The sequence below is a fragment of the Martes martes genome (genome assembly GCF_963455335.1).
Source record: "Martes martes genome assembly, chromosome: 1".
Classification (NCBI taxonomy): Eukaryota; Metazoa; Chordata; class Mammalia; order Carnivora; family Mustelidae; genus Martes; species Martes martes.
Genome location: NC_137888.1, coordinates 195,143,000 through 195,169,993, shown reverse-complemented (window position 1 = coordinate 195,169,993; position 26,994 = coordinate 195,143,000). Strand labels below are relative to the sequence as shown.

The following is a 26,994-nucleotide window of genomic DNA, read 5'->3' as shown; positions in this document are numbered from 1 at the left end:
CATTTTCATTCTTTTGCATGTAGCTGTCCAGTTTCCCTAACATCATTGATTGAAGAGACTGTCTCTTCCCCCTGGTATATTCTTGGCTCCCTTGTTATAAATTCATTTGACCATATATGCATGAGTTTATTGCTAGGCACTCTATTCTATTCCATTGATCTATGTTATCTAATTTTGTGCCAGTATCATATTGTTTTGGAGACTAAAGCTCTGTAGGATATCTTGAAATCTGAGATTGTGATACCTCTAGTTTTTTTTTTTAAGATTTTACTTATTTATTTGACAGAGAGAGAGACCACAGCAGGGGGAGCAGCAGGTAGAGGGAGAGGGAGAAGCAGGCTAGCAGAGCAGGGAGTCTGATACAGAGCTCAATCCCAGGATCTGGGATCATGACCTGAACCAAAGGTAGATGCTTAATGACTGAGCCACCCAAATGCCCTAGCTTTTTCTTCTACCTCAAGAAGAATTTGAGGGGATCTTTTGTGGTTTCAGACAAATTTTAGGACGGCTTGTTCTATTTCTGTGGAAAGTGTCATGGCAATTTTAATACAAATCACACTCAATCTGTAGATTGCATTAGGTAGTACGGACATTTTAACAATTTAATTCTTCCAATCCAGGAGCATTTTTCTTTTTTTTTTTCATTTATTTGTTTTTTTTTCATTTTTTTGTATATTTTTTCATTTATTTGTATTCTCTTCAATTTCTTCCATTATGTCTTAAAGTTTTCAGTACACAACAAAAGCTATTTTAATGGCACATATTTTGTTTCACTCTGAATTAAAGTCATTTAATTCTACCAAAAATTTCATGGCAAATCACAACTTTAAAGTTCCCTTTTTGATGGAAATAAAAGTTCAACTGGATTTTTTTTCAACTGCCATTCTAGAGGGATGAAAGCACTGATCAACAGAGGAGTGAATAGCTTCATTTTATGAATGAAGATCATGAATGTGATTTTTTTTCCTATCCTGTTCATAAGGGGACTTTTCTGGTGAAGAAACCCTCCGGTTTCATTAAAACCGTCCTTGAGGGGCGCCTGGGTGGCTCAGTGGGTTAAAGCCTCTGCTTTCTGCTTGGGTCATGATCTCGGGGTCCTGGGGTTGAGCCCCGCATCAGGCTCTCTGCTCAGCAGGGAGCCTGCTTCCTTCTCTCTCTCTGCCTGCCTCTCTGCTTGCTTCTCTGCCTACTTGTGATCTCCGTCTGTCAAATAAATAATAAAATCTTGAAAAAAACAAAACAAAACAAAACAAAACCCGTCCTTGACTATTGGGCTCCATGTCTGGCCATGGGTCCTGCAGGTGACTGTGCCCAGTACCACCAGGCACCCAGGCTGGCTTTGGCTTTCTGAGCAGTCATTTGGCCTGCTGTGAATAGTTTTCCATGTTTGGACCCAGGTTCATAGCCCCTCTTCCAGTCACAGAACTTCAAAACACCACCACCGTTTCAAACAGAATCAATGTCTAATGAATAATGAGTAATTTTGGAATATTTTACATGATGTAAGTAAATAGACTGAATTTAGTTTTGACAGGCCCTTGACAAGGAACACAGAGGAGGCTTTGTTATAGAGGAGATATTTATTAAACATTATCTTCTACAGGGTCTTAGTTATGTTCCTAATCCCTGCAGCTAAGGATTGCTCCTACATAGAGTAAATCAGATTGGGCTCTGAGAAGGCTCCATATATGGCAATTAAACACAACCACTTTTCTTTAAATATGCCTCTTTCAATCCCGGCTAAAGAACATAGAAAACACAGGAGTCTGAATACAAGATTCCAGTTTTCCTCTAATGGACACACCCCTACAACTTAAACAGTGATGAGAAAGTTTATGATACACATTACATCAGGCTCACAGAAGAACACACAACATTTTCTGGGCTAAACCGGGGCACTTAGTAATGTTTTCATAGTGGGTTGCAAACCCAGCTCTTAAGTAAGAATTTCATATTGATAATCAAAATAAGCCCAATAGAGCTGTCAACTTATGTTGACAATACTTTACTTACATCCTCCCTTTCTCCTTTGAAGAAATGCACTATAATTTAGAAATAAGACACATGTCGCCTTCTACTCTTGTACATTATCAAATAAACTGCCAAAAAGAGCCAAACACTTTGAAAGGCATGTTTGCAGAAGAAATAAAGATAAGGAAGCCATAACGATAGCTTAATGGGTAAAGGATAAGAGTCACACTCGATTCTGCCAAAAGTGGACCTGTAGAGGTTCAGACACGCATCCAAGAATCAGCTCTGTCTGCCAACATATCAAATGCTCAGTTCATGCAACTGGCAAGGAGGCTCTGGGAGCTGCCCCTGAGCCTGTCACTGTCATCGGTGAGGAAAGACAGACAAGTTCCCAGATAGCTAAGATCACGGAGGACCTGTCTTCAAGCCAAAGCCACATATTCTTCCCTCAAGAGAACTTCCACTCTATGGCCCAACACATTCAGGGAACAATTCACTTGCTGAAACATCCTGAAATAATTTTCCTTGATTAACTACAGCACAGAGGACTTAAGGATTTGACGATACAGTATTATTTTGCAAATAATGATGGCATCCTGATTTATAAATGGCTTTTCTCAAGATGAAAGCAAACTATTTAGTTATTGGACCCCCACCATATAGTGTGGCTGTTAACAGCTGTCCCAAGTAAGTCGTGTTGTATAGGCAAGTCACTGAAGGGTTAGGGGGTGTGGTAGGGCACTGATTACCTTTAGGTTGTACTTCCATGAAAAATACAAAAATTCTGAAAATAATATCCAAAATTAAATGTTTCCTTTGCTTTTTAAATGGTACTATCTTCTGAAAGTGTGAAAAACAAGACTGACAAAGATTAAAGGTATTAGATCATTTAATATTGAGACATTTTTAAAAAGCTGAAGGGCAAGAGTTTTACATTTCCCCAGAGAGCCCTCTTTGAAGATCTAGCAGTCTATTATGAGCTGATGTTAAATCTCACTCTGCTTCTCATCTGGAATGGTGTATGGCATGCAGAAGATCAAGAAAACCCAAATTAATTTGGAGCCTTTGTAAAAATCCCTTGAGACTTCTTGAGATGCTGTAAAATGTCACAAAAACAGAGCTAGGAATCACTCTCATGCACATGTTGTCTTTTTGATTCATTTATTATTTAGATCTGACCTACTTTCTAAAAGGATCTGAGGAGGTTGGAGATTTTCTCAGTATGGTGCCAAGCCGAAAAGGGGCTTTGATAAAAGCTTTTTGGCAATGGTATTAAGAGTTATAAAATTTCTAAAGATGATACTGACAAAGATACCCTATACCGGGAAAGAAAAACAAGAAAATGTGCTTTGGATATAGACAAAAACATTTATTCTAGACATAGGGAAAATCCTTCTGATTATAAAAGTAATATAAGAATGAGATAGATTGGGTGCCTGGGTGGCTCAGTCGGTTAAGTGACTGCCTTTGGCTCAGGTCATGATCCTGGAGTCCCGGGATCGAGTCCCACATCGGGCTCCCTGCTTGGCAGGGAGTCTGCTTCTCCCTCTGACCCTCCTCCTTCTCATGCTCTCTCTCTCTCAAATAAATAAATTAAAAAAAAAAAAAAGAAAAGAATGGAATAGATTGGGGCGCCTGGGTGGCTCAGTCATTAAGCATCTTCCTTCAGCTCTGGTCATGATTCCCGAGTCCTGGGACCAAACCCCACACTGGGCTCCTTGCTCAGCCGGAAGCCTGCTTCTCCCTCTCTCACTCCCCCTGCTTTTGTTCCCTCTCTCGCTGTGTCTCTGTCAAATAAATACATAAAATCTTAAAAAAAAAAAAAAAGAATGGAATAGATTATATAAACATAAGCCTCTCTTGGCTAGTGAAAAAGCAAATGCCCCTGCCCGGACAGATCATTTCCTTTAGGACAAGAATAAGCCTGAAGGCTCTATATCAACGTTAAAAGGTTCGGAAAGAGAGAGAAGAGAAAGGCTCTGAGGTGGAAGGTAGAACACATGCATATAGGAAAAGTGTATGGAGTCAAAGCCTATCCAACCTAGGATTCTGACAGGAGGCTGTGCTGGAAGCAAACAGGCATGCAAGGAACTCCATGAATCTGTACATATTGCCGGTAAATGTGATTCAGTTATCTCAGCAGCTGACCTGTTCTGGCCAAAACACATCTTAAAACACCAATGAACACTAACATGGTAGGGAAAGACTACACTTTCTAAAATTTACACTGCAATGTCTATTTACGGAACATTGATTAAAAGACATAGGCCAGGACATTCTAAAACGCTATTCTGTAAGTTCTCTGGTTTATTATTTTAAAATTTGGTGCCCCTCTCTAAATTAAGTCAAGTGTGAAACTGTTTACCAGCAATATTGCTTCCACACTCCCTTTTAATACTGGGATTTTAGTACAGGATTCAGACACATGAAATGATCATTGAATTTCTGGAGGGAAATTAGGAAAGTAAACCCAAGAATATCACAACTATTCGTTCTTAATTACAAAAATTTTCTGTTCTTAAATAATGGGCAACCCCCAATAAAAAGTGAGTCACACAAGGGTTTTATGTGTACTGTAGGGTTGACTGCCACGACTGCCACACAGTACTCATTCCTTAAGGCAGAGCCTCTCCTGTGTGTGTGCTTGCAAGTGATTATGGGTATGCCAAATGTTGGATTTGTCCATCCCCTGGTGGTCTGTTCATCCCAGTGTCCCACACAGAAATGATTATTTTTATGTATCACAAGGGACAATAAAGGGTGGGAAGCATGGCCCCTGGCCTCCATGGAGTGTCGTGGGCTCCCCAAAATCTACACGTAGGGCTTTGGGAAAGAGATCAGATAGTGGTGTAGGAAAAAGGGGGACATTCTTTTCTCTCCTTTCCCTAACTAACTTCTCTGCTACATATTTTTCTGCCACTTTACTAAGAGATCATCCAAACCTGCGCGGTAAGGCAAATGCCCACGAGGATCATGAGGGTGTGGTGGGATCAGAGAGGCTGTGGTGCGCATGCTCCGCCCAGAGCTCCTGCTGACTCCCAGTGCTTGCAGGGATGCAGGTGCTGTGTGGCCTTCACAAGAAGGAAAGCTAGAAATCCAGGCGTATGTGTAAAATATCCTTATTTTTAAATGTTGGCAGCAAATGCTTATCGCATGTCTTCCTTTTAATTAAAAACAAAATCAAAAACAAAAAAACAACTGCGCATGCCTGAAGCAGTGACTCCGTAAACAGCTCGGAACTGCCTGAATCCTCCAGGGGACCCCACTACACAGGGGCTTCAAATCTTCTTGGACTAGAGGTTACTCTGTTTCAATTTTTACCTCCACAATGAACTTCACTTTGTAAACACAAGATGAAACCTATATTTATACACATTAAGAACACATTTCTGCCACTTAGCTATATGTAATTATTGCTTTCCTTTGTGAGTTCTCAGAAGAGAAAACATTATTTAAAAGAGATAAATGGTGCATGCATTGCTAACTTTTAAAACATTTGTAATTAGGGTAATACCACATATACACAAAAAGTTAAAATTCCTTTTTACCTGACAACACTACTTTAGGGGGAATAAAAGCAGTACTTAGTTAAGGCCAGAGAAAAGAATCTGCTTTGGAAATTTGGAAATGTTCATGGACTTCCAAAAAAAGCTAACCAGAAGGTACCTGGTAGAGGTTCCATTACAGGCTCTCCTAGAACACTCCACAGTGGCCTACAATAGATAGAAAGCCATACAGACATCTGAAACTTCTGACCTGACAGCACCACCAGGTCAGCCCTGGAGTCCAAGTCACTCTATGTTTTCATGGTGTTTTTACCTCTTCAGTCTACTAACGAGGCAACAACAAGGCTCCTTCCTTATCTTCGTCCAGAAGGCCAGATTAATGCAGTTGCCACAGATCTTTCTCCTACACTGATAGCAGAGTCACACTAACCACAGCAGTGCTGCTGCTGCTGGTGGAAGACTGCCTTTCTCCAGGCTGGCCAAGCAGCACTGTGCTGGATTCAAAGATCACAGAGAAAGGACTGCAGAGCTTTTAAAATTGTTTATAAATTCCTCTTTTAGTTTGGAGGTAGAAGTCATACTTTTTGACTTGACAAATTGTAAACTTCTCTTGCAAGGACATTTCCTGCTCTGTGCTTTAAGTCCGAAGATGTGTGCAAATGCCAATAGCCACCTGCCATCTCTACTGTTCTGAGTCTTGCCCTTGAACTGAGAAAGGGCAAGCAGAAAAAAAAAAAAAAAAAAGTACACACTACAATATTTCTTCTACTAAAACTTTCCATCTGGCAGCTGGATTTTCAACACTATGGAAATGAATCACCCTGCCTTTTCTAATGATCTAATTTTAATTAAAAATGTTCTCTATCAAGAGACTGATGCCCGATATAAAGGAAAAGTTGTAAGTGAAGTGGAAACAAAGGGGTACTTCTCACAGGCTTTTGGAGGTAAGTTCTTAAAAATATTAAATAGTAGTAATATTTTTATTTTCAATTGCTTGTTACAGTGATTTGTTGTTGTTAAGCAGGTTATAGGACAATATACTTTGTTCATTTTTTCAGAAGTACTTTAGGATTATAGAAAACATTTGAAAATATTAAAAGTGGTATTCAGTGGGAGATCTATGCCTTAAGGCAACACAACAATTGTCTTTATTTCTTTCAGTAAAAAAAATGCCAAGTCTAACATGCACATAAAGTAAAATAATGTTATTTTTTTGGCTAAAACCACAATCATACACTGGTCTAAGGAGAGAGTAGGTTTGAGGAAAGAAAACCCAGACTGTACACTCCTTCTAATTAATGGATCGGTGTTGCTGCTAAAAATGATAAACAAACAAACAAACCAAAAAACCCAACATGTAAATATCCCCAGTCTTTCTGGTAGATCAGATTTTCACCAGTACTGGTCTAATTTACAGCTGATAATTTTCTAATCATAAATCTTAAATTATTAATGTTATCATTAATTAACAGAGCTCTTTTAGGAATAAATATTCGTAGCACTGGAATTAATATAGTAACATATTTCATTAAGAATCTTCACCCCTACCTTAAGTTCTAACATAATTTAATGACTTCTGCTTGTACTTCTCAAAGAAAATGCAACAGAACCTCAGGACTAAAAAGATAACTAAAATTCTTTAAAAACAGAACAGTTTTATCAAAATGGTATAGCGCTTGATAGAGTACTTGGTAAATGACAGATAAATATCAATTCAATAAATACCACTGAATTCAGTATCACAAATTCAATAAATATCACTTAATATGATGTCTGAGTTAAATAATCAGCCTACTTGTTTAAAACAAAGTAGAAGACAATACTGAAATACTTTTTGGAAAGTATTTGGAAATCATCAAATGCCAGAATTGACTTTATAAAGCTTAATGGGACCACAAGCCTTTACTTTAATAGCTTCAATTAACCAAGTTATAATGTACACTGCCTAGCTGTAACAAAGAGAAAAACCAGTTTTGCTTGCTTTTACTTTTTTGTTGATTCATGTACCAAGTTTTGGATTAAAAAAAAAAAAACCCGTTCAGAAGCCTCTACAGAGGCAACCCTCTTGGGTTCCCTCCCTCTTTACTCAATCAACTTTGCTTTAAACCTAAAACAAAAATTAAAAAAACCCTTTACAGAATATTCTTTGGACATCTCACAATTAAGTCTTAAAGAGGTGCCCACAGAAGTAGAAATCAAAGGGAAAGCACCCTCTGGGACAAACGTACTTAGTAAGGTGTGGTGCTCATAGCAGGTGATTGCCAAATGCTTGCTAGGAGAATGAACAGTGGGTAAGAGAAGCATGATCTCCTCACTGCACAAGAGTAGACAGTGGAGATACGTGCCCTGTGATAAAATCAGAAATTACAGATCCTGTATCTGCCTTTTCAGAGGCCAGTGTATATGGAGAATAACTGTCCTGATACCATTTTCTGAATAGGACATTCCTCTTAGAATTTTCTTTAGATGTGATGGGAAAGATTTTAAGTTACTGACCCAACATTTTACTGTTTGTGAGTGTATTCAGATCTATTTATTCCTGAATAAGTTTTGCTGCACTAAGTTTTCTTCTAGGAAACAGTATATATAATTTAAATTTTATTTTATTTTATTTTATTTTTAAAGATTTTATTTATTTATTTGAGAAGGAGACAGTGAGACAGAGGATGAGAGGAGAGAAGGTCTGAGGGAGAAGCAGGCTCCCTGCTGAACAGAGCCCGATGCGGGGCTCGATCCCAGGACACCGGGATCATGACCTGAGCCAAAGGCAGAGGCCTTAACCCTGAGCCACCCAGGCGCCCCGATATATAATCTAAATTTTAAATGTATAGGCAAAAAGGTTCTTCATAGTGATTTGTTTTTAAAAAATGTGTATTGCCCGTATTCAGTTGCAACACATAAAAAATATATACATTATTCCTAATATTGCCCATTATGCTCCCCCCCTTTCATTGTTGTTCAATCAATCAGGTTACAGGAGAGTTTTTGGTGATTCTGTTCTGTTGTTCTCCTACAATTTCTATGTTCTGAAGTTAATTGCTGCTCATCTGTGTATTTTCCTTCACCTTAACCCAGATTCCTCTTTTTTCTTAACTTCTTGGGCTGGTAGGCTTACATATGGTAATTTTTATAAAATTCTAATATGTATTTGAAAAAAATGCAAATTCTTGAATTGCTGGAAGCAGTGCTCTTCATACGCTCATTAGATCAAGTTTAACTGTACTGTTTAAGTATCTCATAATTAACTGCTTTATCTGTCAATTACTGAGGTGGCCTCCTAAAATCTCCCATGACGATTAGGGATTTTTAACTTTTGATATGTATATCTGACATACACTACATATGTACCAGTTTGGAATCATTTTATCTTTCAGGTAATTCATTCCGCTTATCATTAGGCGGCAACTTTCACCCTGAAGTTTTTAACCTGAAATTTATCATGTATGACTAACATGGCTACAGCAGCCTTGTTTGGTTAACAGTTTGTCTGATATCCTGCATTCTATCCCTTTAGTTTCAATTTTTCCAGGTTTCTGTGTTTTACATTTTTTGAAAACATTTTTCACAAATTCTGTATCTTCACCCAGTCCCAAAATGTCTTTTAATTGGCTACTTTAGCTCACTTAACATTTTGTTCTAGTTACTGACTTATTTCTGCCATTTTTTTTTTTAAAGATTTCATTTATTTGACAGAGAGATCACAAGTAAGCAGAGAGAGAGAGAGAGAGGGAAGCAGGCTCCCTGCTGAGCAGAGAGCCAGATGCGGGACTCGATCCCAGAACCCTGAGACCATGACCCGAGCTGAAGGCAGCGGCCCAACCCACTGAGCCACCCAGGTGCCCCTGCCATTTTTTTTTTTTAAAGATTTTATTTATTTATTTGACAGACAGAGATCACAAGTAGACAGAGAAGCAGGCAGAGAGGGGAGGAAGCAGGCTCCCTGCTGAGCAGAGAGCCTGATGCGGGGCTCCATCCCAGGACCTTGGGATCATGACCTTGGGATCACAACCTAAGCCGAAGGCAGAGGCTTTAACCCACTGAGCCACCCAGGCGCCCCTATTTCTGCCATTTTATACTGGGCTATTTCCCATGGTGTTCAGTCACTCCCCCCACCCTCCCCCACCCCCCCGTTTGTACTGGTTTAAAAGACTCCTGTTTTGTAGTGGTTACCCTGAATCATTTGAACACACACAGCTTGACTTAAATCTCTGGTTAATCAATTTATCTATTCTCACCCTGGTTGTGGGATGTTTTACATCTGACGAGCTTTTACTTGATGTTGTTGGTGTCTAGTATTTTTCCTTCACATTTTTAACACCCCTACTCAGACTAGTCATTTCACGGTGTTATATAGTCCATGTTTATTTTTATTTAAAACAAAGTAAATCATTTGCTCATTAGTTTGTAAACTTCATTTCTTTCTTCTGTGCTCAACTTTCTACTTTCCTTTTTTTTAAGTGGGCTCCACAGCATGGAGCCCAAGGCAGAGCCTGAACTCACAACCCTGAGCTCAAGACCTGAGCTGAGGGATGCCTGGGTAGCTCAGTCGAAGCATCTGCTTCTGGCTCAGGTTGTGATCCCAGAGTCATTGTACTCCTTGCTCAGCAGGGAGACTGCTTCTCCCTCTCCCTGTCTCTTCCCCTGCTTGTGCTTTCTCTCTCTGACAAATAAATAAAATCTTTAAAAAAAAAAAAAAAGAACTGAGCTCAAGAGTCGGCTGCTTAACTGACTGAGCCACCTGAGAACCCCACAATGTTCTTTCTGAACCAAAATAAATATGATTAAGAATTCAGTTGCATTAAGAGTGTTTTCAACAGCCACATGTGGCTAGTGGCTACTGTACTGGATAGTGCTGCTTTAGAAGCACCTACAGCAAGGGGCTGCTAGAGGCAAAAGTTCTGTTTTTGTTTGAAAAGTGCATTTATTTATATGTTCTCCTAATTACTGAATTGAATTAATTCCCTCAGTACTCTTATTCCTTTGTCTTCCAAACTCAGTAGCTGCAACTAAATATGCTGTCAGTCTAACTGGTGCTCCTCATAAATAATCAATCTCAAGTACCCTTTGGTTGCTTCCGTCTCTGTGCATTTCTTTCTACTTACTATGCTTGGTGTCTTATCCTACTACCCAAATCTGAGATTTATGACTTTTGAATATTCTAGAAAATTTTTAGTTATAAATCTCTTCAAATACTGTCTCTCCTAAATCTATTTTATTATTCTGAAAATTCTTCTCTATTATGTGTTAGACTTTCTAATTCTATCCTCCTGATCATATTTTCCATTCCTTTCCTTTCTTGGATGAATTCTGGATAATTCCCTCAGATGTCTCTTCCAGTTCCTCCATTCTCCTTTCTGTTGTTACAAATTAACTGCTGAGAAATAAGCCAATCAGAGAAAGACAATTATCACATGATATCACTGATATGAGGAACCTGAGAAAAAAGGCAGAGGATCATAGGGGAAGAGAGGAAAAAAAGAAACAAGATGAAAGGGAGGGAGACAAACCATAAGAGACTCTTCATCTCAGGAAACAGGCTGAGGGTTGCTGGAGGGTAGGGGAAGGGAAAGATGGGGTGGCTGGGTCATGGACATGGGGGAGGGTATGTGTTGGGGTGAGCGCTGTGTATGTGTAAGATTGATGAATCACATACCTGTACCCCTGAAACAAATAATACATTATATGTTAATAAAAATTAACTTAATCAAAAAACAAACAAAAAAAACGAAACCAAATTAACCGCTGAGTCCAGGTAGAAAGTTTATTTCAAGAATTGAAACTATAATTTTTAGAAATTCGACTTGGTTATTTTTCAAATCTACCTGTCACTTTTCTTATAATCTACATCTAACATTTACATCCATTAAAGTCTGTATCTGATCATTTCATTAACTAAAGTTTTGGGGAGTGGTTGGCTAACCCTTCTTTTGTTGTATTCTGCCTTTCACTAATTGTGAATTATTTCCTGTATATTTAGTAATTTTGTGTATTTAGTAATTTTGGACCATGAGGCTTGTCAATGATCCCCAGGCAATCTGGGTGTCTCCCTAGAAGGATTCTGCATTTGCTTTTGCAGGTGTCCTAGAATACTCACCAGCTGAGGATTAATTTTTATGTTAATTTTTTGGCCTAGGTAAGAAATTATACTGAGTGAATGGTATAACCTGAATGCCAAATCTCTTTGAGAAAGTTCATGTTTATAATTATTCAGGGGAGACATTCTCCCTGTTACCCATAGCCCATACTAAGATAGATAAGCTTGCCTCGTCCTTCTTGATTGGTGAGCTGGTATCTTTCTAATTAATTAATATGTAGCTAATCAGGGGGCTGGGCTGTACGTATGTATGGGGTCTCAGCTCCACTTCTCCACCCATGAGAGCTCAAGACCCTGTCTCCTAACTCCATGTAATTGTCATGAGATCCTTTTATGAAGGAGAGCTCCATACCTAGGAACCCCTAATAGCTGGCAGCTAGTGCTGGTTTATAAGCTTCTCACTTTGACTTTCAGTTTTCACTTTGATATTGGCCCGCTGAAATGTCCCCTATTCTCTTTTTGACTATTATGCATTTAGTATTTTATACAGCACTTCTAAATGTTTGTAGGAGAAAGATTTCCTGTCATGATACTGCTAGATAGGAGTTGAAGGATATTTTCTTTGATGGCCACAGAAGTCCTAGAAGTTCAGTCTCCCAAGACTGATTTTATAATGCAATAAGTAAAATGGATTTTCTTTACAAACGAAAACAGAAGATCACCAGATTGATAGTAATGCGTATGTTTAAAGAGCAAAGAAAGATGTCAACTAATCAGAGATAAAATTAAAACTATCATCAATGTTTTTTAGGGAGAAGTGTCCACAAACTAAACATCATTACATTAATACAAAGTTTTACCTGGGAGGGTGCTATGTATTCCAGTATACTGATCAAAATAAACACCATGACCCACTGATTAGAACTGCTACTCTTGAGAGTTTTTTTTTTTTTTTTAAGATGTTATTTATTTGGCAGACAGAGATCACAAGTAGGCAGAGAGGCAGGCAGAGAGAGACGGGGGTAAGCATGCTCCCTGCTGAACATGAGCCCGATGCAGGGGGCTCAATCCCAGGACCCTGAGATCATGACTTGAGCCGAAGGCAGAGGCCCAACCCACTGAGCCACCCAGGCGCCCCTGCTATTGAGTTTTTAAAAATTTGTACACTGTTAAGATTTCTCATTTTTAACATGTATATATTTTCAACTTATTGTCCCTCATGCTGCCTAGTAACGGCCCTTAAAAATTCTGAAAATAGTATCTATAATGATAAATAGAGCCTCCAGCTTGTCATGGTGCTAGTCAGAAGGGACGGGAATAAGGACACCACAGGCCTGGGTCATAAGAGTACCTTGATAATATTAAAATCCTTATGACTTTCTTACAACAAAGATCATTTGGCTTGGGTCCAAGATGGAGACACACTCTGTAATATTTTATATTTTTAAGTGCCTGACAAAATACCCTCACGTATATAATGCCCTTTTAAAATAAGTAGGTCAGATCAGTGGTTTACATGATTTATCCAAGGTTACAGCCCCAAAATGGCAAAGCCTAGAATAGAATTCTTTTCTGAAAATTAAACTGCATGCCAAAAGACTGTTACCATGGCAAAGCCCCCCTTAGGGATATCTTCTGCAGCTTTCGTATCTAGAAGTCATTTATAAATTTTAAAAACGAAAGACTAAACAAGAGGCATAAAAATTGAAACCAAAGCTCCCCTAGTGCTTGTTCAATTCAGGTATGGCACAACAAAAGGGTGTGTGTAAGCAGGAGTTCATGCTTTAGACTTCCACGTTCCGATACGGTAGTCACGAGCCACATATAGCTACTTAAATGCAAACTGATTAAATAAACTAAAAAAGAAAAGAAAATTTCTTAGTTATACGAGCCGCACTTTGAGTGCTCAACAGTCACATATAGCTGGTGGCTGCTCTTTGGGATGGGGCTGATACAGAGCATTTCCATTACGGCAGAGCAGTACAGGTCAGCATCACTCTAGAATGTGGGCTGACGAAGTAAGTAATTTTATTGCGGCAGCCAAGTAGAGAGAACATGGGGTTTGAAGATTATCTGAATTCTGCCTATGTCACTTATAACCTTTGTGATTCTTGAGCAAGTTTCTTAACTTCTTTGGGACTCTTGTTTCCTCAATATAAGTCAGAAATAAGGGGTTAGGAACTACACTTTTGCTTAATTAACTACAGAATCTGCAGTCTTCCCAACCCTCGCTGAAGCCCTATAAGGGTCTCCTGGCTGCCAAAAGGCCCTCGATTGGTATGAGAACACACTGATTCGAAAATATTCAAAAGAATCACTAAACCTAAGCCCTTGGCTAGTGTAAGCATTTTCTCTGTAAGATTTTACCTTTCCCTTTGGGGGAGGTGGTATATAAATGAAAACTAAAAAATGAAATCAAAACAGAACAATCAGAACTAGAAAAAATTATAGTTCAATTTTCTATTAACTCTAAAAACTGATTTGAGTGAAAGAAGCTGGATCTGAAGGTACAGTGAGCAAAATGGGTCAGATGTCTTAGTGGTATTTCCCTCAAGAAAACGACAGAAGGGCAGCTACAGAATCAGGTATAATTACCTGTATACACACTCAGACACTAATTAACTTTTTGTTTAAAGAACAAATCCCTTAACAACTCAATAGCTTACAGACCTGACAAGACTATTTTCCACAGTTAAGACTAGGTTGACAAAACACACTCGAGAGAGGCCTTCACTCCCAGAAGCGCTTTATGCTGCCTTGTCACTTCTCCCCGATACAGCTGTTCCTTTAAATACCTTCCCCAAGCTCCCCTTGTAGATTGTTTCTAATACACCCACAGTGTTGTACTTGACCTTTTCAGGCCCTTCCTTAGTCTGAAAACAAGCTGATGTGCTCTTGAATTTCTAATTAGCAATACCAAAAACTGTATGGCCCCTTAGAAGATGATTCAGTGCCTCAATTAATGAGGAAACTGGACAACCTTGGTTAAGTGAGTTTTCTGTTCAACTAAGGAAACCTCTGTTTTAACTTAATGAAAATCTTCCTAAAATAAAATAGATTAATGTACCTTTCTGCTCAAGAATATTCCGATTAACATAATAAACGATGATTTCAGGTCATATCATGACAACAAATTGATCTATGAGACTATAGTGGGGTTAAAGTTACAGAAAACTGACACTTTTATGCTGACCCTGGGTTACACTCAAGGTATTTGCTGGATTCTTATAAAATGAAACCTAATATTAGCTTGTTTTCTTATAATTTCCTTTCATTTCTTCCATACTTGGACTATAGAAATGTTTCCAGATAATTGAGGCCAATAAGTTAAATTTTCGTTAGTCGTGATTTAATTATATTTGGGTTATGGTGCATTTTCTTTCTTTTTTTTTTTTTTAAGATTTTATTTATTTATTTGACAGAGAGAGATCACAAGTAGGCAGAGAGGCAGGCAGAGAGAGTGAGAGGGAAGCAGGCTCCCTGTTGAGCAGAGAGCCCGATGCAGGACTCGATCCGAGGACCCTGAGATCATGACCTGAGCTGAAGGCAGCAGCTTAACCCACTGAGCCACCCAGGCTCCCGGTTATGGTGCATTTTCAACTTTAAAGGAACCTTTGCTTGTTAAAGAAATACTATGATTAACATCAGGTTTATGCTAAACAGTAAGTGAATCCATGGGTCTCTGATAATTTTCCTGACTACTTTAATAATCAAACTTTTCTTAAAAGCAATAGCTAGATTCATTTCCTGGTAGTAAAGAGCGGAATTAAATAAATTTTCCTTAAAAAAAAAAAAATTGGAACTATGTTCCTCTGCAGAATTTCCCCTTCAACAGAATTTCAGCACAAACAAAACTGCCATCTGAAGGTAATATTAGTTTAAATAAATCCCTCTGGACTTACAGGTATTAAAAAGCATTTCTAATATGCCCCCCAGAAACTAAAATCTCAGAAAGGAATTATCTGGACAACAGTTCACTGAAAAAATCAAGAGACTATTTCACTTAAATACTTAAAAGTGAGCTATGGAGAAGAATTTGGGGCTTCTGGCTCTGAAACAGAACTCACCATTCCTCATTCAGGAAATTAAAAGAGGCATAATTTCCAGAGCTTTTTATATTTTACACCAAAGACATTCCTCCAGTACCAGTTACCTTCTAGTCAAGTGAAATTCAAACAGTAACTTTTCCTTTTTGAATTTCTTGTAGTAACTTTTCCTTTTTATGTGAGAAGTAACATTTCTCCAGCAATCTCCTTTGATAATAGTTATGGTCGCTCTACTACTAACTAGGTCTGATCGACCCACAGTCAGTGCCAAACAGTCTCTCTTCTGTCCTCAAACACTCATACCTTCAACATCCATACTGAAATACAGTAATTGAGGATACTTTTTAGTATCTTTTGTCCCCCCCCAACTGGTATCTTAACTTTTTGAAAGGGCCATTCTAGTTTTGTGAACTGCATGCAACCATTTTCAAGAGTCTGTAAAATGCCTGAAAGGACCCTGGAACTAAGGAGCAGAGAAAAGTGTTATGATTCTCGCTCTCCAACTGGGGAGCTGCCACTCACCTCTGAGACTCAGCTCCCTTAACTGCTTGCCTGCCCCACATAGGTTATTATATCATTAACATTAAGGTAAAGTAGCTCTCAGCCCAGAACTTGTACCCAGTAGACACTCAATAAACAGACTGAAAAGTATCACAACCAGGGTAAAGATAGTACTTCCCCTGTGGATAAATATATCAGTCCTCATCCTGTATCTCTCAAACTAAGTTCTGTTGCTCAGGGGCATGGGCAGCCAATAATTCAGTGTCCAACCAAAACAAAGGATGAAATTTATTTTCGTAAAACAAACAACAGGAATATGATGTATTGCTATTATTTGGAAGAGTATATTTAACTAAAACAATATAAAAAGTTACTGTATATAAGAGCGTTTCAATTTTAGAAGCCCAATTTAAAAGATTTGATCTAAGACTCATTTATAACCTAAGAGTACAGATAAAAATATATTCTTAAAGATTTCTTTATTTCTCAGAGACAGAGAGCGTGCACAAGCAGGGGGAGCAAGAGGGAGTGGGGGAAGCACGCTCCCTGCTGAGCAAGGAGCTTGATACAGGGCTCCATCCCAGGATCCGGGGATCATGACCTGAGCTGAAGGCAGACACTTACCTGACTGAACCACCCAGGCATTTCTGTATTTTTTATTTTAACTTGAAACTCCAAAAATAACATGATGATAGAAACTAAAGTCACTCAATTTAAATTGTAAATAGATGAATTGTAGTAATACTGATATACTCACAGCTTGCATTTCTATACAGAAGAAATGGTTCATGGAGCTGAAATTCCAAATCTTTATTCACTGGTTCAACCAGATTGTGCATATTCAGTCGATTCACAATGGTAAAACCATGGTAAGGTGAGGCTGACCTTAGATTTGACAGAAGAAAAACACCTGTAGTCACTGTTTCATTTGCAGAAATGTTATCTACTTCTTTATTTCCATTTCAAAGAATAAGGACATTACCACATTACACGATATTGTTGGCACTTAAAATTATAAACAAAAATTCAAGTCAGATCATACCCCTCCTCTTCTCAGTAGCTTCTAAGGACTTAGTTCCCCAGAGTAAAGGCCAATGCCTTTTCTTATACGACCAAAGCCTTGGCTGATAGGTGCCCTCCTCACCTTCACCTCGTCTGCCTCTCCCCTTGCTTTTGCTCCAGCCACACTGAGCTCATCACTCTCCCTACAGGTATGCTTCTACTTAAAGCCCTCTGCCTGGACCACTTGCCCAGAACCTAGTTACCTTAACCCCAACAGGCTCTTCCTCAAATGTCACTTTTTCAATGACACTTACTGGAGAACTACCCTTTCTCAGGCTCCCAGCCTGCTCTCAAGTTCAATACCTTCAACTCTCTTCTCTTTTTTTCCATACCATTTACTTATTTTTCATATTTGTCTTTCCCCACTAGAATGTAAACTCCATGCAAACTAGGATTTTTGGCTTATTTTTTTCAGATATTAGCCAAGACAGATACCTAGCAGATGTTTAATAAACAGTTGCTCAACAAAAATATCACTTATTTTAAACACAGTACAGACCTGGTTTTAATAATGACTGTCCACCATTATAATCATGATTTTTTTTCTTACACCAAGTAAGTCTTTCTATAGTTCTCCTGAGTTAAGAGAGAAAATGCCTTGAATCCTATGATAACAAACATCCTTCGTTCTCATATCAGGGTGATTCAGTACATGATTCTTGGTTCTCATACCAGAGTGACTTAGTACATGATCTTCACATGCATGTAATACTTCATAGTTTCTCAATCGTTTTTCTGTACACAAGGGAGATTTGAGAATCCTACTCTACAGATTAGGAAATAAACTCAGAATGATTAAAGCCTTTGTCCAAAGTCACACAAATAATGTGACTGGAACTGAACTTTAGGTTTTCAGACTCTAAATCCAGGCTTTTTGTACACTAAGGTCTCTGGCAAAATGATATTCTGACATTGTGGCACACGTTTATCCAAGGTACATAAAATGTTCTCACATTTCCCAAAGAATTCTTTGGTTTCCTTTTATTAGGATCAATACTATGTAAGCCTCCATGAATTTAATTAAGCCAAATCATTTATTATACTAGATTTTGTATTTTTTTACAACCAGTGGAGCTGTACTATACTGTTTAACAGTGAGGCTGGGAAAATATTTTCCTGATATCATAGATACCAAGATTCTAACAAGAATTGACGAGTTTCTAGAGATTACCATAGAGGTAATAAAGAACAATGAAGTAGGTGAAGGGTAAAGGCACCCTGGCAAAGAATGATGATGAGCTCCTATAGTGACTATGTAGTATCAAAGCACTTAATACAAATACAAAGGAAGAAGATGTTTTTAGACAAGATCTCAAAGTTGCATGCCAAAATTTAGAGGAATATCTGACAAATTCTTGTTAATTACCATCAATATAGAAGGCAATCTTTAAATGGTAACTCATAGTACAAAAAAAAAAAAAAAAAAAAAAGAAGTGGGGAGGACCAGATGTCAGTAATAATTCCTGCTGAATCTCTAAACTTAGAAACCATGGGAAGGAACCTGCTGTAGTCAGAGCAAAACCTAAGGGAGAGCCTAAGACCAAGGAACTCTATGACTATCCTTTTCTGTTAGTTACAAGTTAGGACACAAAAGGTGCCTAACAAAAACAAAAGCTGCAATTTGCAAACCAATCACATTTTAGATAATTAACTCACAGAAAAGTTGAAAATAAAAAGCATGCAACTGAATAAACCAGGTTTTCTAAAGGACTCTCAAACGAAGATGACAATCACTAAAGACACTGTACACAATCCAGAACTTTTTTTGTGGGGAGGGGTTCAGAAAGGGGACAGAACCAGAGTCAGAAGAAGATGACTCATTTAATAAATACAGAACAGAGAGACTGACCTTTCAACTACATTATTTTATAGAGTTAGTTTATGTATTATGTTTTGCTCTCTTTATATATTTTTAATACAGGGGGAGGGAGAAACACATCTGTTTTAGACTTATTCATTATTAGAAAATGTTTTCTATTTTGACACAGTTTTGCTAGTTCCTAAGTAAGTTCTAGTTCTGTTTATTCTGAATCACAGGAAGGCTCAAAGAAAGGATATAACTTGGTTCAGATCTCACAGCTAGAAATGGATGAAGAAGGTCAGGCAGGAAGGAAGGTTCCAAAAACGGGGTTGAACCACTTTATATAACACTGTTCACCATTAGGTTAAAAATACATATGTATCATTTTTTTTAAAAGCTTACCTTCGATATACAAATAAGGTCCCTTCTATATCAGTCTTCTCCTATAATAGAAATGACTTGATTAGTTTTTCCCCCATAATCCAACCCCAAGTGGTCCTAACAGAGAAAAACTTCATGTTTAAGATGAAATTGCTTATTTTAAAATTAGTCCCTTTAGAACAGGTCAGGTAAGTCTCTTACTCTACAAACTACTGTTACTAGTTTCTTTTGTATGCTTTCTATGCTCGGGTTGCATACTAATGTATATACAATGTTTGGTCCAGCAACATGCTGTTATCTGCAACATTTTTCTCCTTAAAATTTTAGGGTGAAAAATCTTAGAATTGCGCCCCCCCCCCCCCGTTTCTAAAGACTATTTGAGAGAGAGAGCACATGCACACATAGGGAAGGGGCAGCGGGGAGGGAGAGAGAGAGAATATCAAGCAGACTCTCACAACCCTGAAATCATAACCAGAGCCTAAACCAAGAGTTGGACCCCTAACTAACTGAGCCACCCAGGAACCCCACTTTCCCTTTATAAAGCTAAAATGTCTTATCCAGACTTTTAAATTTTAAAGCCAAGCTTCTGTGTACAGCAATTCCTTCACTTTTAAAGTTTGTCAAAGTTTGGCGGGGGTGGGGGGGGGTGGGGGGGTGGGGGGGAGGGGTTATCTTCTAGGATAGTTTGTTTCATCATTGGGCAATTTTGGTATATTTTTATGAATGGTGAATTTTGTGGTTTGTTAAATATTGTCAAACAGTTTTTTATTCTTAGAACTTTGTTGAAGAATCATGAAAACTGAAGCTATACTCTGCCTTAAGCTAATTACTGTAGGACGTAAATAATTAAAATTTTTAAGCATAAATGAAACATTCTGATTAAAAGTAGAACTCATATTATCTTTTGTTTGCTGTGACAAGTGGACTTAGGTTTTAAACACATACAGTGTTTTTAAAAACTCCAAAAAACCACAGTAGTTCACAGCTTGGATTGAACCTATATATTTTAATGCAATCAACAAACTGTTAGAAAACTTTAAATGCTAGTCATTCAAAATTTGGTTTGTTGGGATACAAATATTTAAAAAATATTTATCATATTGAGAGTACTGCTCTACCTTAAATATCATCTTAAAACTTTTCCTTCCTAAGAATTCATAGGCCTTTTCTTGCCTTTCAAACGTAAAATTTTAGTATAAAAAAAGTAGCAATCAATGGTCTCACAGTGAAAGAAAACTTGCTCAAACACAAAACTTTTTGTGCAAAGTTACAACTCACTGTAAAATAAAGATACCAAAGATTTAGGTTATGCACTATGTGCCATTACCCAAATGAACAAAAAATGGCAGCTTATTTTTCAATTCAGATTATTATAACTAGTATTTCATATTTAAAGCAGGACTCTACAATTTAAATTCAACAATACTGAAAGTCTGTGGAAAACTAGAATTAAAAGTCTGTTAGTCCAAAGTTCCTGCTCCTAAGTCTTCACCATTTGTCTGCAATTCGTATTTCACAAATTTATATACAGACCAAATAAAGAAAAATGATTCAGAACAAGTCAAACTAAGGCAATGTCTAAAACGGCTACACTTAAAAAAAAAGAAAATCTATAATTTTGTTCTTTGTGGCTTTCCAAACCTCCTTTTCTTCCAGGAGGTGAAAGAAGATAAAGCAAGAGGATTCTGAAAGCTTTCATCTGAATTGTTTATAAACATCAAATGATTTCCACAGAATTACTGTCTAAATATAATCTATGTATCTGTTTTATACCGTAAAGAACGTATTACAATAATCTTTCAGGGTTTTGCTAGTATAAGGATTTCATTTTTCTACTGAAATGTGAGTGTTACTCATTTATGAACTCAACCCACCAAATATTCACGGATTATTTGCCAAAAGTAAAGCCTAGAGATGAATGAATAAATTATGGAGGGTTAATTACTAGAAAACTGGAAATTATGTTACTTTTAATCAGGGGCCAACAAGTCAGAGAACAAACCCTATGTAACTTTTCGGACCCCCTCCCGCGTAAAAAAACCCCCCAAAACCAAAAAACAAAAACCCCAAAAAGTACTTAGTCCGGAGGGAGGATTCAGAGGTGACATCACCAGCAGCACAGCTGGAAGGAAACACATTTACAGGGTCTCTTTTCCAAAGGTTTCAAGGGAATCCAATTAACGTGGAAGCCCTTTCCCTAAGTGCCTTGAAATCTTTTCCAAAACTCTGGAATACAGTGTAGTTCAATAAAAGCCGGACTTATCCCCACCACCCCTCTTCCAAGAATTGAAACTAATTGGATTTCAAGCTTTAAATCCAAATGACCTCTATGAAGGGGGCTCTTATTTACGTGCCTGTTGCGGGGAGAGGGCGGTGTTTACTTTTATAGATTATATATATGTAGTTTATCTAACACCCCTCACAGCTTCAAACACAATCTTTCGGGTATCTTTCGGACTCCCATCGTTCTCGTCCAACACGTCTGCAAAGAAGGCATATCGCCCAGGTCTCCGGACCCAACCCCAAGGGACTGATCTTCCTCCAATCCTTCCCTCTATCGGCTTTTCCCCCTAGACGTCCTGGGCCTACTTCTCTCGCTCTTCTCCCCAGTTCCTGGCGCCCCTGACACCCTTCAGGGACCGGCCAGTCTCTTCTCCAGTCCCTGGCCTCCCCGCTGCCGCCCTGGCCTCCCGAATCGCCCCCCAACCCAGGAGAGTCCGCGCTGCCACTTTAAGAGGCGGCGGCCGGCCGGCCGGCCTCCGCGGCCTGGCCGCACTCACCCACTGGTTGGCCTTGGGGCAGAAGGTGTACAGAGCGACCTGGCCCGTGAGGTCTGCGATGCTGGTGATGTAGGGGTCGTGCTGTTTCAGGGCCGCTAAGCTCATCTCCTGCCCAGCTCTACTCAGCGACTCCATCTTGAATTCCGGAGCCGAGCCCCTCCGGCGGAGGCGGAGCCGCGGACAGGAAGGTGCCATCGAGGCAAAATTCCCCCAGTAGCGTCAGCACCTTCAACTTCCGCCTCTCGGCAGGGCCTCGCGGCTGGGGGGGGGGGGGGGGTGTACAACAACTATTGTGCTCCGCTGCGTCCACGCCCCCGGGTGCCGGGTTCCGGAGCGTTAGGTTCGTGACGGTCAAGAGTGTGGGGCTGGAGTCAGTCAGTGGCTGAGCTGGCAGGCGGGGACTCAGGAGCCTCCTGGACTCCGGGTAAAAAATGTCCTGACCGCGAGCCTTCACCGGGCTCCTGCCGGACGAGGCAGCAGACCGCCGCGGGGCCGCAGAATGAAAAAGCCCGCCGTGGCTGTGCGGGACTCCACGGTCGTGGGGAGAGCACAGAGAAGCGGGGAGGGGCAGCACCTCGAAAGTCACCCCAGATCTCCGGTCTCACTAGATCGCCGCCGTCAGCATTTTTTTTTTTTTTTTTTCCTTGAAGGAACATCTTGAAAAAAAGCCAAAGGAGCCCTCCCGTAAGCGCACAGGCGTGTCCTGTGCTCGCCACTGTTGCTCTTCGCTTTCCTGGTCTGAACCTCGTGTAACTCCTTCCACCCAGGCTGGGCACGAGCCCGCGAAGGCGTGTTCGTCGCGCCGCGTTGAAAGCTTTAAACGGCTCGTTCTCCGAGCAGACACGCGTGAAGCCTTGTAACGCGCTTTTAAAGAGTGAAACAAGGCGTGGGGACTGTAGGGGACTCTGTTCACCCGCTCTCGACTTGTTCAAAGAACATTTTCTCAGGCGGAAAAGATACTCCCATGGAATTGAAATTTTTTTTAAATATTTTATTTATTTATTTGACAGAGGGATAGCACAACTAAGCAGAGCGGCAGGGAGAAGAAGAGGAGGAAGCAGGCTCTCTGGGGAGCAGGGATCCTGATGCGGGACTCGATCCTGGGACCCTGAGATCATGACCTGAGCGAAAGGCAGAGGCTTAACCAACTGAGCCACCCGGTGCCCCGGAATCGAAATTTTTAATTTTTTTTTTAAGATTTTTTTTATTTGACAAGACAGAGATCACAAGTAGGCAGAGAGGCAGGCAGAGAGAGAGAGAGAGCGAGAGGAGGAAGCAGGCTCCCTGCTGAGCAGAGAGCCCGATGCGGGGCTCGATCCCAGGACTCTGAGATCATGACCTGAGCTGAAGGCAGAGGCTTAATCCACTGAGCCACCCAGGCGCCCCGAGAGAATATTCTTTTTTTTTTTTTTTAAGATTTTATTTATTTATTTGACAAGACAGAGATCACAAGTAGGCAGAGAGGCAGGCAGAGAGAGAGAGAGAGAGGAGGAAGCAGGCTCCCTGCTGAGCAGAGAGCCGGAGGCGGGGCTCGATCTGAGGACCCTGGGACCATGACCTGAGCTGAAGGCGGTGGCTTAACCGACTGAGCCACCCAGGCATCCCTCTCAAGATCTCTTAAAGAGAATGTGAATCTTTTGGAACTGAAACTCTTTCTCATTTACTTTGAGGCCTAATTTTTCCTTGTATTTGGCTTGGCTAGCTTTCTGCCTGTGGCCACTTTCTATGAATTGCCCTTTCAATGATTCCACCCCAGCCCATTGGCCTCCTTTCTATTCCTGTACATGTGCCAAATGAGTCTTGCCTCAGGGTCTTTGCGCTTGTCATTCTCCCTTTCTGGAACATTCTTCTCTCTGATATCCCTGGGATATCCTTATGGCTCATTTCCTTGTGTTGTTCATAGCACTCATCTGCAAGTGGTAATTATTTTATTTACTTCTGTTGTGTCTGTATCATCCGCTCCATGAAGCAGGACCCATGTCTGTCTTCTTCATCACACAACTCTGGCACAGAGACAAAGCCTAATACATGTTTGCTGGATTAATTGGAATATCAGGGTATTCTCTTTATCACATAAACCTGAGAGAAGAGGTGGTTGTTTCCAATCTACATCTAAGAAAGCATTTGTTTCTCATAAATGCTGAACAAATATAAAGATGCCTGATTTTCTTGTATTCCTATATTTTGATTCTTAGGCTCGAGGCTTCCTGAAGCAAACATACTGTGTTTAGTATAGCCCAGAACAATGGGGGACATTCTCAGTCTGGCACCTTTTCCCATGTCTGCTTTTTTCCATCTATCTGTCTCCCATCTCTTCTTCTCCTTCCTCTCCTTTTCTCTAGAAAGTATTCTAGAAGTATCTGCTTACCATTTGCCTCTTTAGGCAGAGAAACCTAGCTAAATATTATCCTAAAGTCACAAAATGATTCACTTACAGAACTGGATTAACATCTTCTAGCGTTGGCTTCCAGGTAGATCACGTATCTTGCTACCATTCTGTCTGGCACACTCGTAAATTACACTGCCTACACATGAGTGAAACTTGTTCTCCTTATGCTGCTGTTTCGCCACCTTATTTATTTTACATGGTTGATATGCAAAAGGTTGTGGGTTTACTATACGGTCTATTACCTGGTGCTTCCCAGATGCTTTGGATGGTAGTTTTTCCCTTCAGTTTCTCCAGAAAGGTCTGAGACCTCTGTATTTTAAAATGTCCCTTTATAAAAGTATTTTTAAAGGGTCTAGATGCTTTCTAGAGTTATATTTCAGATTTGTGCATTAGTTTAAACTGTCCTTTCTGGAACAGAATAATGCTTTCAATCAGGAAGAAAGAAAGTGGCTCTATATGGGGGAACATAATTAGAATAAAAGAACATGGAATCAGCACACTATTTAGTTCATCTGTTAATTGCATCTAACAGCCTTCTTGATAATGTTCTTTGGTGGAAAGTCCTATATCATTTAGTTACTTAACCCAGTGTAATGTTTCAAACTAACAATAGCATAGTAGGGGTATATTCACAACCGATACACAGTGTTCCATGGAACAGAGAGTGCTTTATAGGTATACATACTCACAAACTCTCCAGATTGTTCTGTGGTTGTAACTAATTGTTACCCATTTGTAAATGAAGGTGCCCGGAGGCCCAAGATGAGTTGACTTGCCTGTGGCAGAAATTGTTCCCTGTTCACCAGCAACCTTTTCATCCTTTTCTGTTGCCCTCACCACACACCACGCACAGTCACCACACATTCATTTCCCAGACTCTTTTGGTTTAGGTATGGCTCTCTGACCCAATTTTGGCCTGTGGAATGTTGGCAGAAGGGATGTGTGCCTTCCCCAGGCCACAGCCTTAAGGAACATGTTCCTCCTTGACTTGCTTTTTCCTCTTCTGTTGTTTGGGGGCAGGCAACTGTGAGACCATGGAGAATGGCAGAGACCCAAGATGGAAAGAGTTGGGACCTTGAATTGCCCCAGAGAGAAATGTTGCTTGCTGTCCAGGGTATCCTTCTCAGACTATTAAGTAAAGAGTGGACTCTGCTGGGTTTGAGAAATTATGTACTTCTCGGTCTTTTTGTTACCTCAGCCTAGCCTATCCCAACTAATTACACTGCTCTATATTGTTTAGAAAGTCAGCAATAAAATCTCAGTCTTCTGAAGTGGAATTAAAATTAAACATATGATTTACCAGAACACTGCTTAGTGCTTTGACAATAAGTCAAGATTTTAAAAGAACTCCAGCCAGAGTTCTGCATTTGCAATCAGTTGGAAGCACAGATTTGCAGAGTCACAAAGTGGCTAAAGACCAGAAATGTTTTTGCCTATACTATTAGGTGATTGATTTGCAATTGCATCATGAAATAACCCTACTAAGCCAAAATGAGAGGCTCTCATTTAAAATGCACTTTCTCCATGACAATTTCCGAGATTCTCTCGGACTTCTTTTAATCCTTCCTTTCTTTTTGCCTTGGGGATATTAAAATACAAGTACAGTTGACTCTTGAACAACATGAGTTTGAACTGTGTGGGTCCACATGTAAGAATTTTTTTTTATAAATACTGTAACAGTATTGTAAATGTATTTTTCTCTTCCTTATGATTTTCTTAACATTTTATTTTCTCTTGCTTACTTTACTGTAGGAATGTAGTACATAATACATATAACATACAAAATATGTGTTAATCAACTGTTTATATTTATATAAAGCTTTGTCAGCAGTAGGCTATTAGGAGCAGTTATGTTTTGGGGGAGTCCAAAAATTATACGTGGATTTTCAACTGTGCTGGGGTTTAGTGCCCCAAACTGGGTGTTGTTCAAGAGTCAGCTCTATTTTCTTTGTCCCTACTACAAAAGCACCTTTATTTTATTTTATGATTACTATATTATTATTTTCTTTCTTGAAGTATAGTTGATACACAATGTTACATTAGTTTCCATGTACAACATAGTGATTGGACAAGTTTATTCACTATGCAGCGCTCACAAGTATAGCTACCGTTTGTCACCATATAACACTACTACAGAACCACTGTATATTCTCTATGCTGTGACTTTTATTCCTGTGATTTATTCATTTATTCATTTTGCAACTGGAGTCCTATATCTCCCACTCCCCTTCACTCATTTGGCCCATCCTCCTACCCAACCCCCCTTCTGATAACCATCAATTTGTTCTCTGTATTTATGGATCTGTTTCTGCTTTTTGTTTGTTCACTCATTTGCATTATTTCTTTTAGATTTCACAGATAAGTGAAATCATATAGCACGTGTCTCTCTCTGACTTATTTCACTTAGCAAAATACCCTCTAGGTCCCTCCATGTTGTCATAAATGGCAGGATCTCATTCTTTTTTTTAATGGGATATATATATATATATATATGGATATATATATGTATCCCATTTTGTGGAT

General features: G+C 39.4%; 2 protein-coding genes across 2 annotated transcripts in view; one reads left to right on the top strand and one right to left on the bottom strand.

The window, feature by feature from the left end:
* Nucleotides 1–22,237, bottom strand: part of DCP1A (decapping mRNA 1A) — a 58,615-nt gene extending 36,378 nt beyond the window's left edge. The window contains exons 1-3 of the mRNA XM_080805985.1: nucleotides 22,083–22,237; nucleotides 19,324–19,364; nucleotides 16,816–16,943 (exon numbers count right to left, since the gene is read on the bottom strand). Of these exons, the coding sequence (XP_080662111.1) occupies nucleotides 16,816–16,943; nucleotides 19,324–19,364; nucleotides 22,083–22,217 (304 nt within the window). The 5' untranslated portion in view covers nucleotides 22,218–22,237. The remainder of the gene's footprint in view (nucleotides 1–16,815; nucleotides 16,944–19,323; nucleotides 19,365–22,082) is intronic.
* The window catches only part of CACNA1D (calcium voltage-gated channel subunit alpha1 D), a gene marked incomplete at its 5' end in the record, with an annotated part of 425,478 nt that continues 404,772 nt past the window's right edge, over nucleotides 6,289–26,994 (top strand). The window contains one exon of the mRNA XM_080805951.1: nucleotides 6,289–6,421. Within this exon, the coding sequence (XP_080662077.1) occupies nucleotides 6,289–6,421 (133 nt within the window). The remainder of the gene's footprint in view (nucleotides 6,422–26,994) is intronic.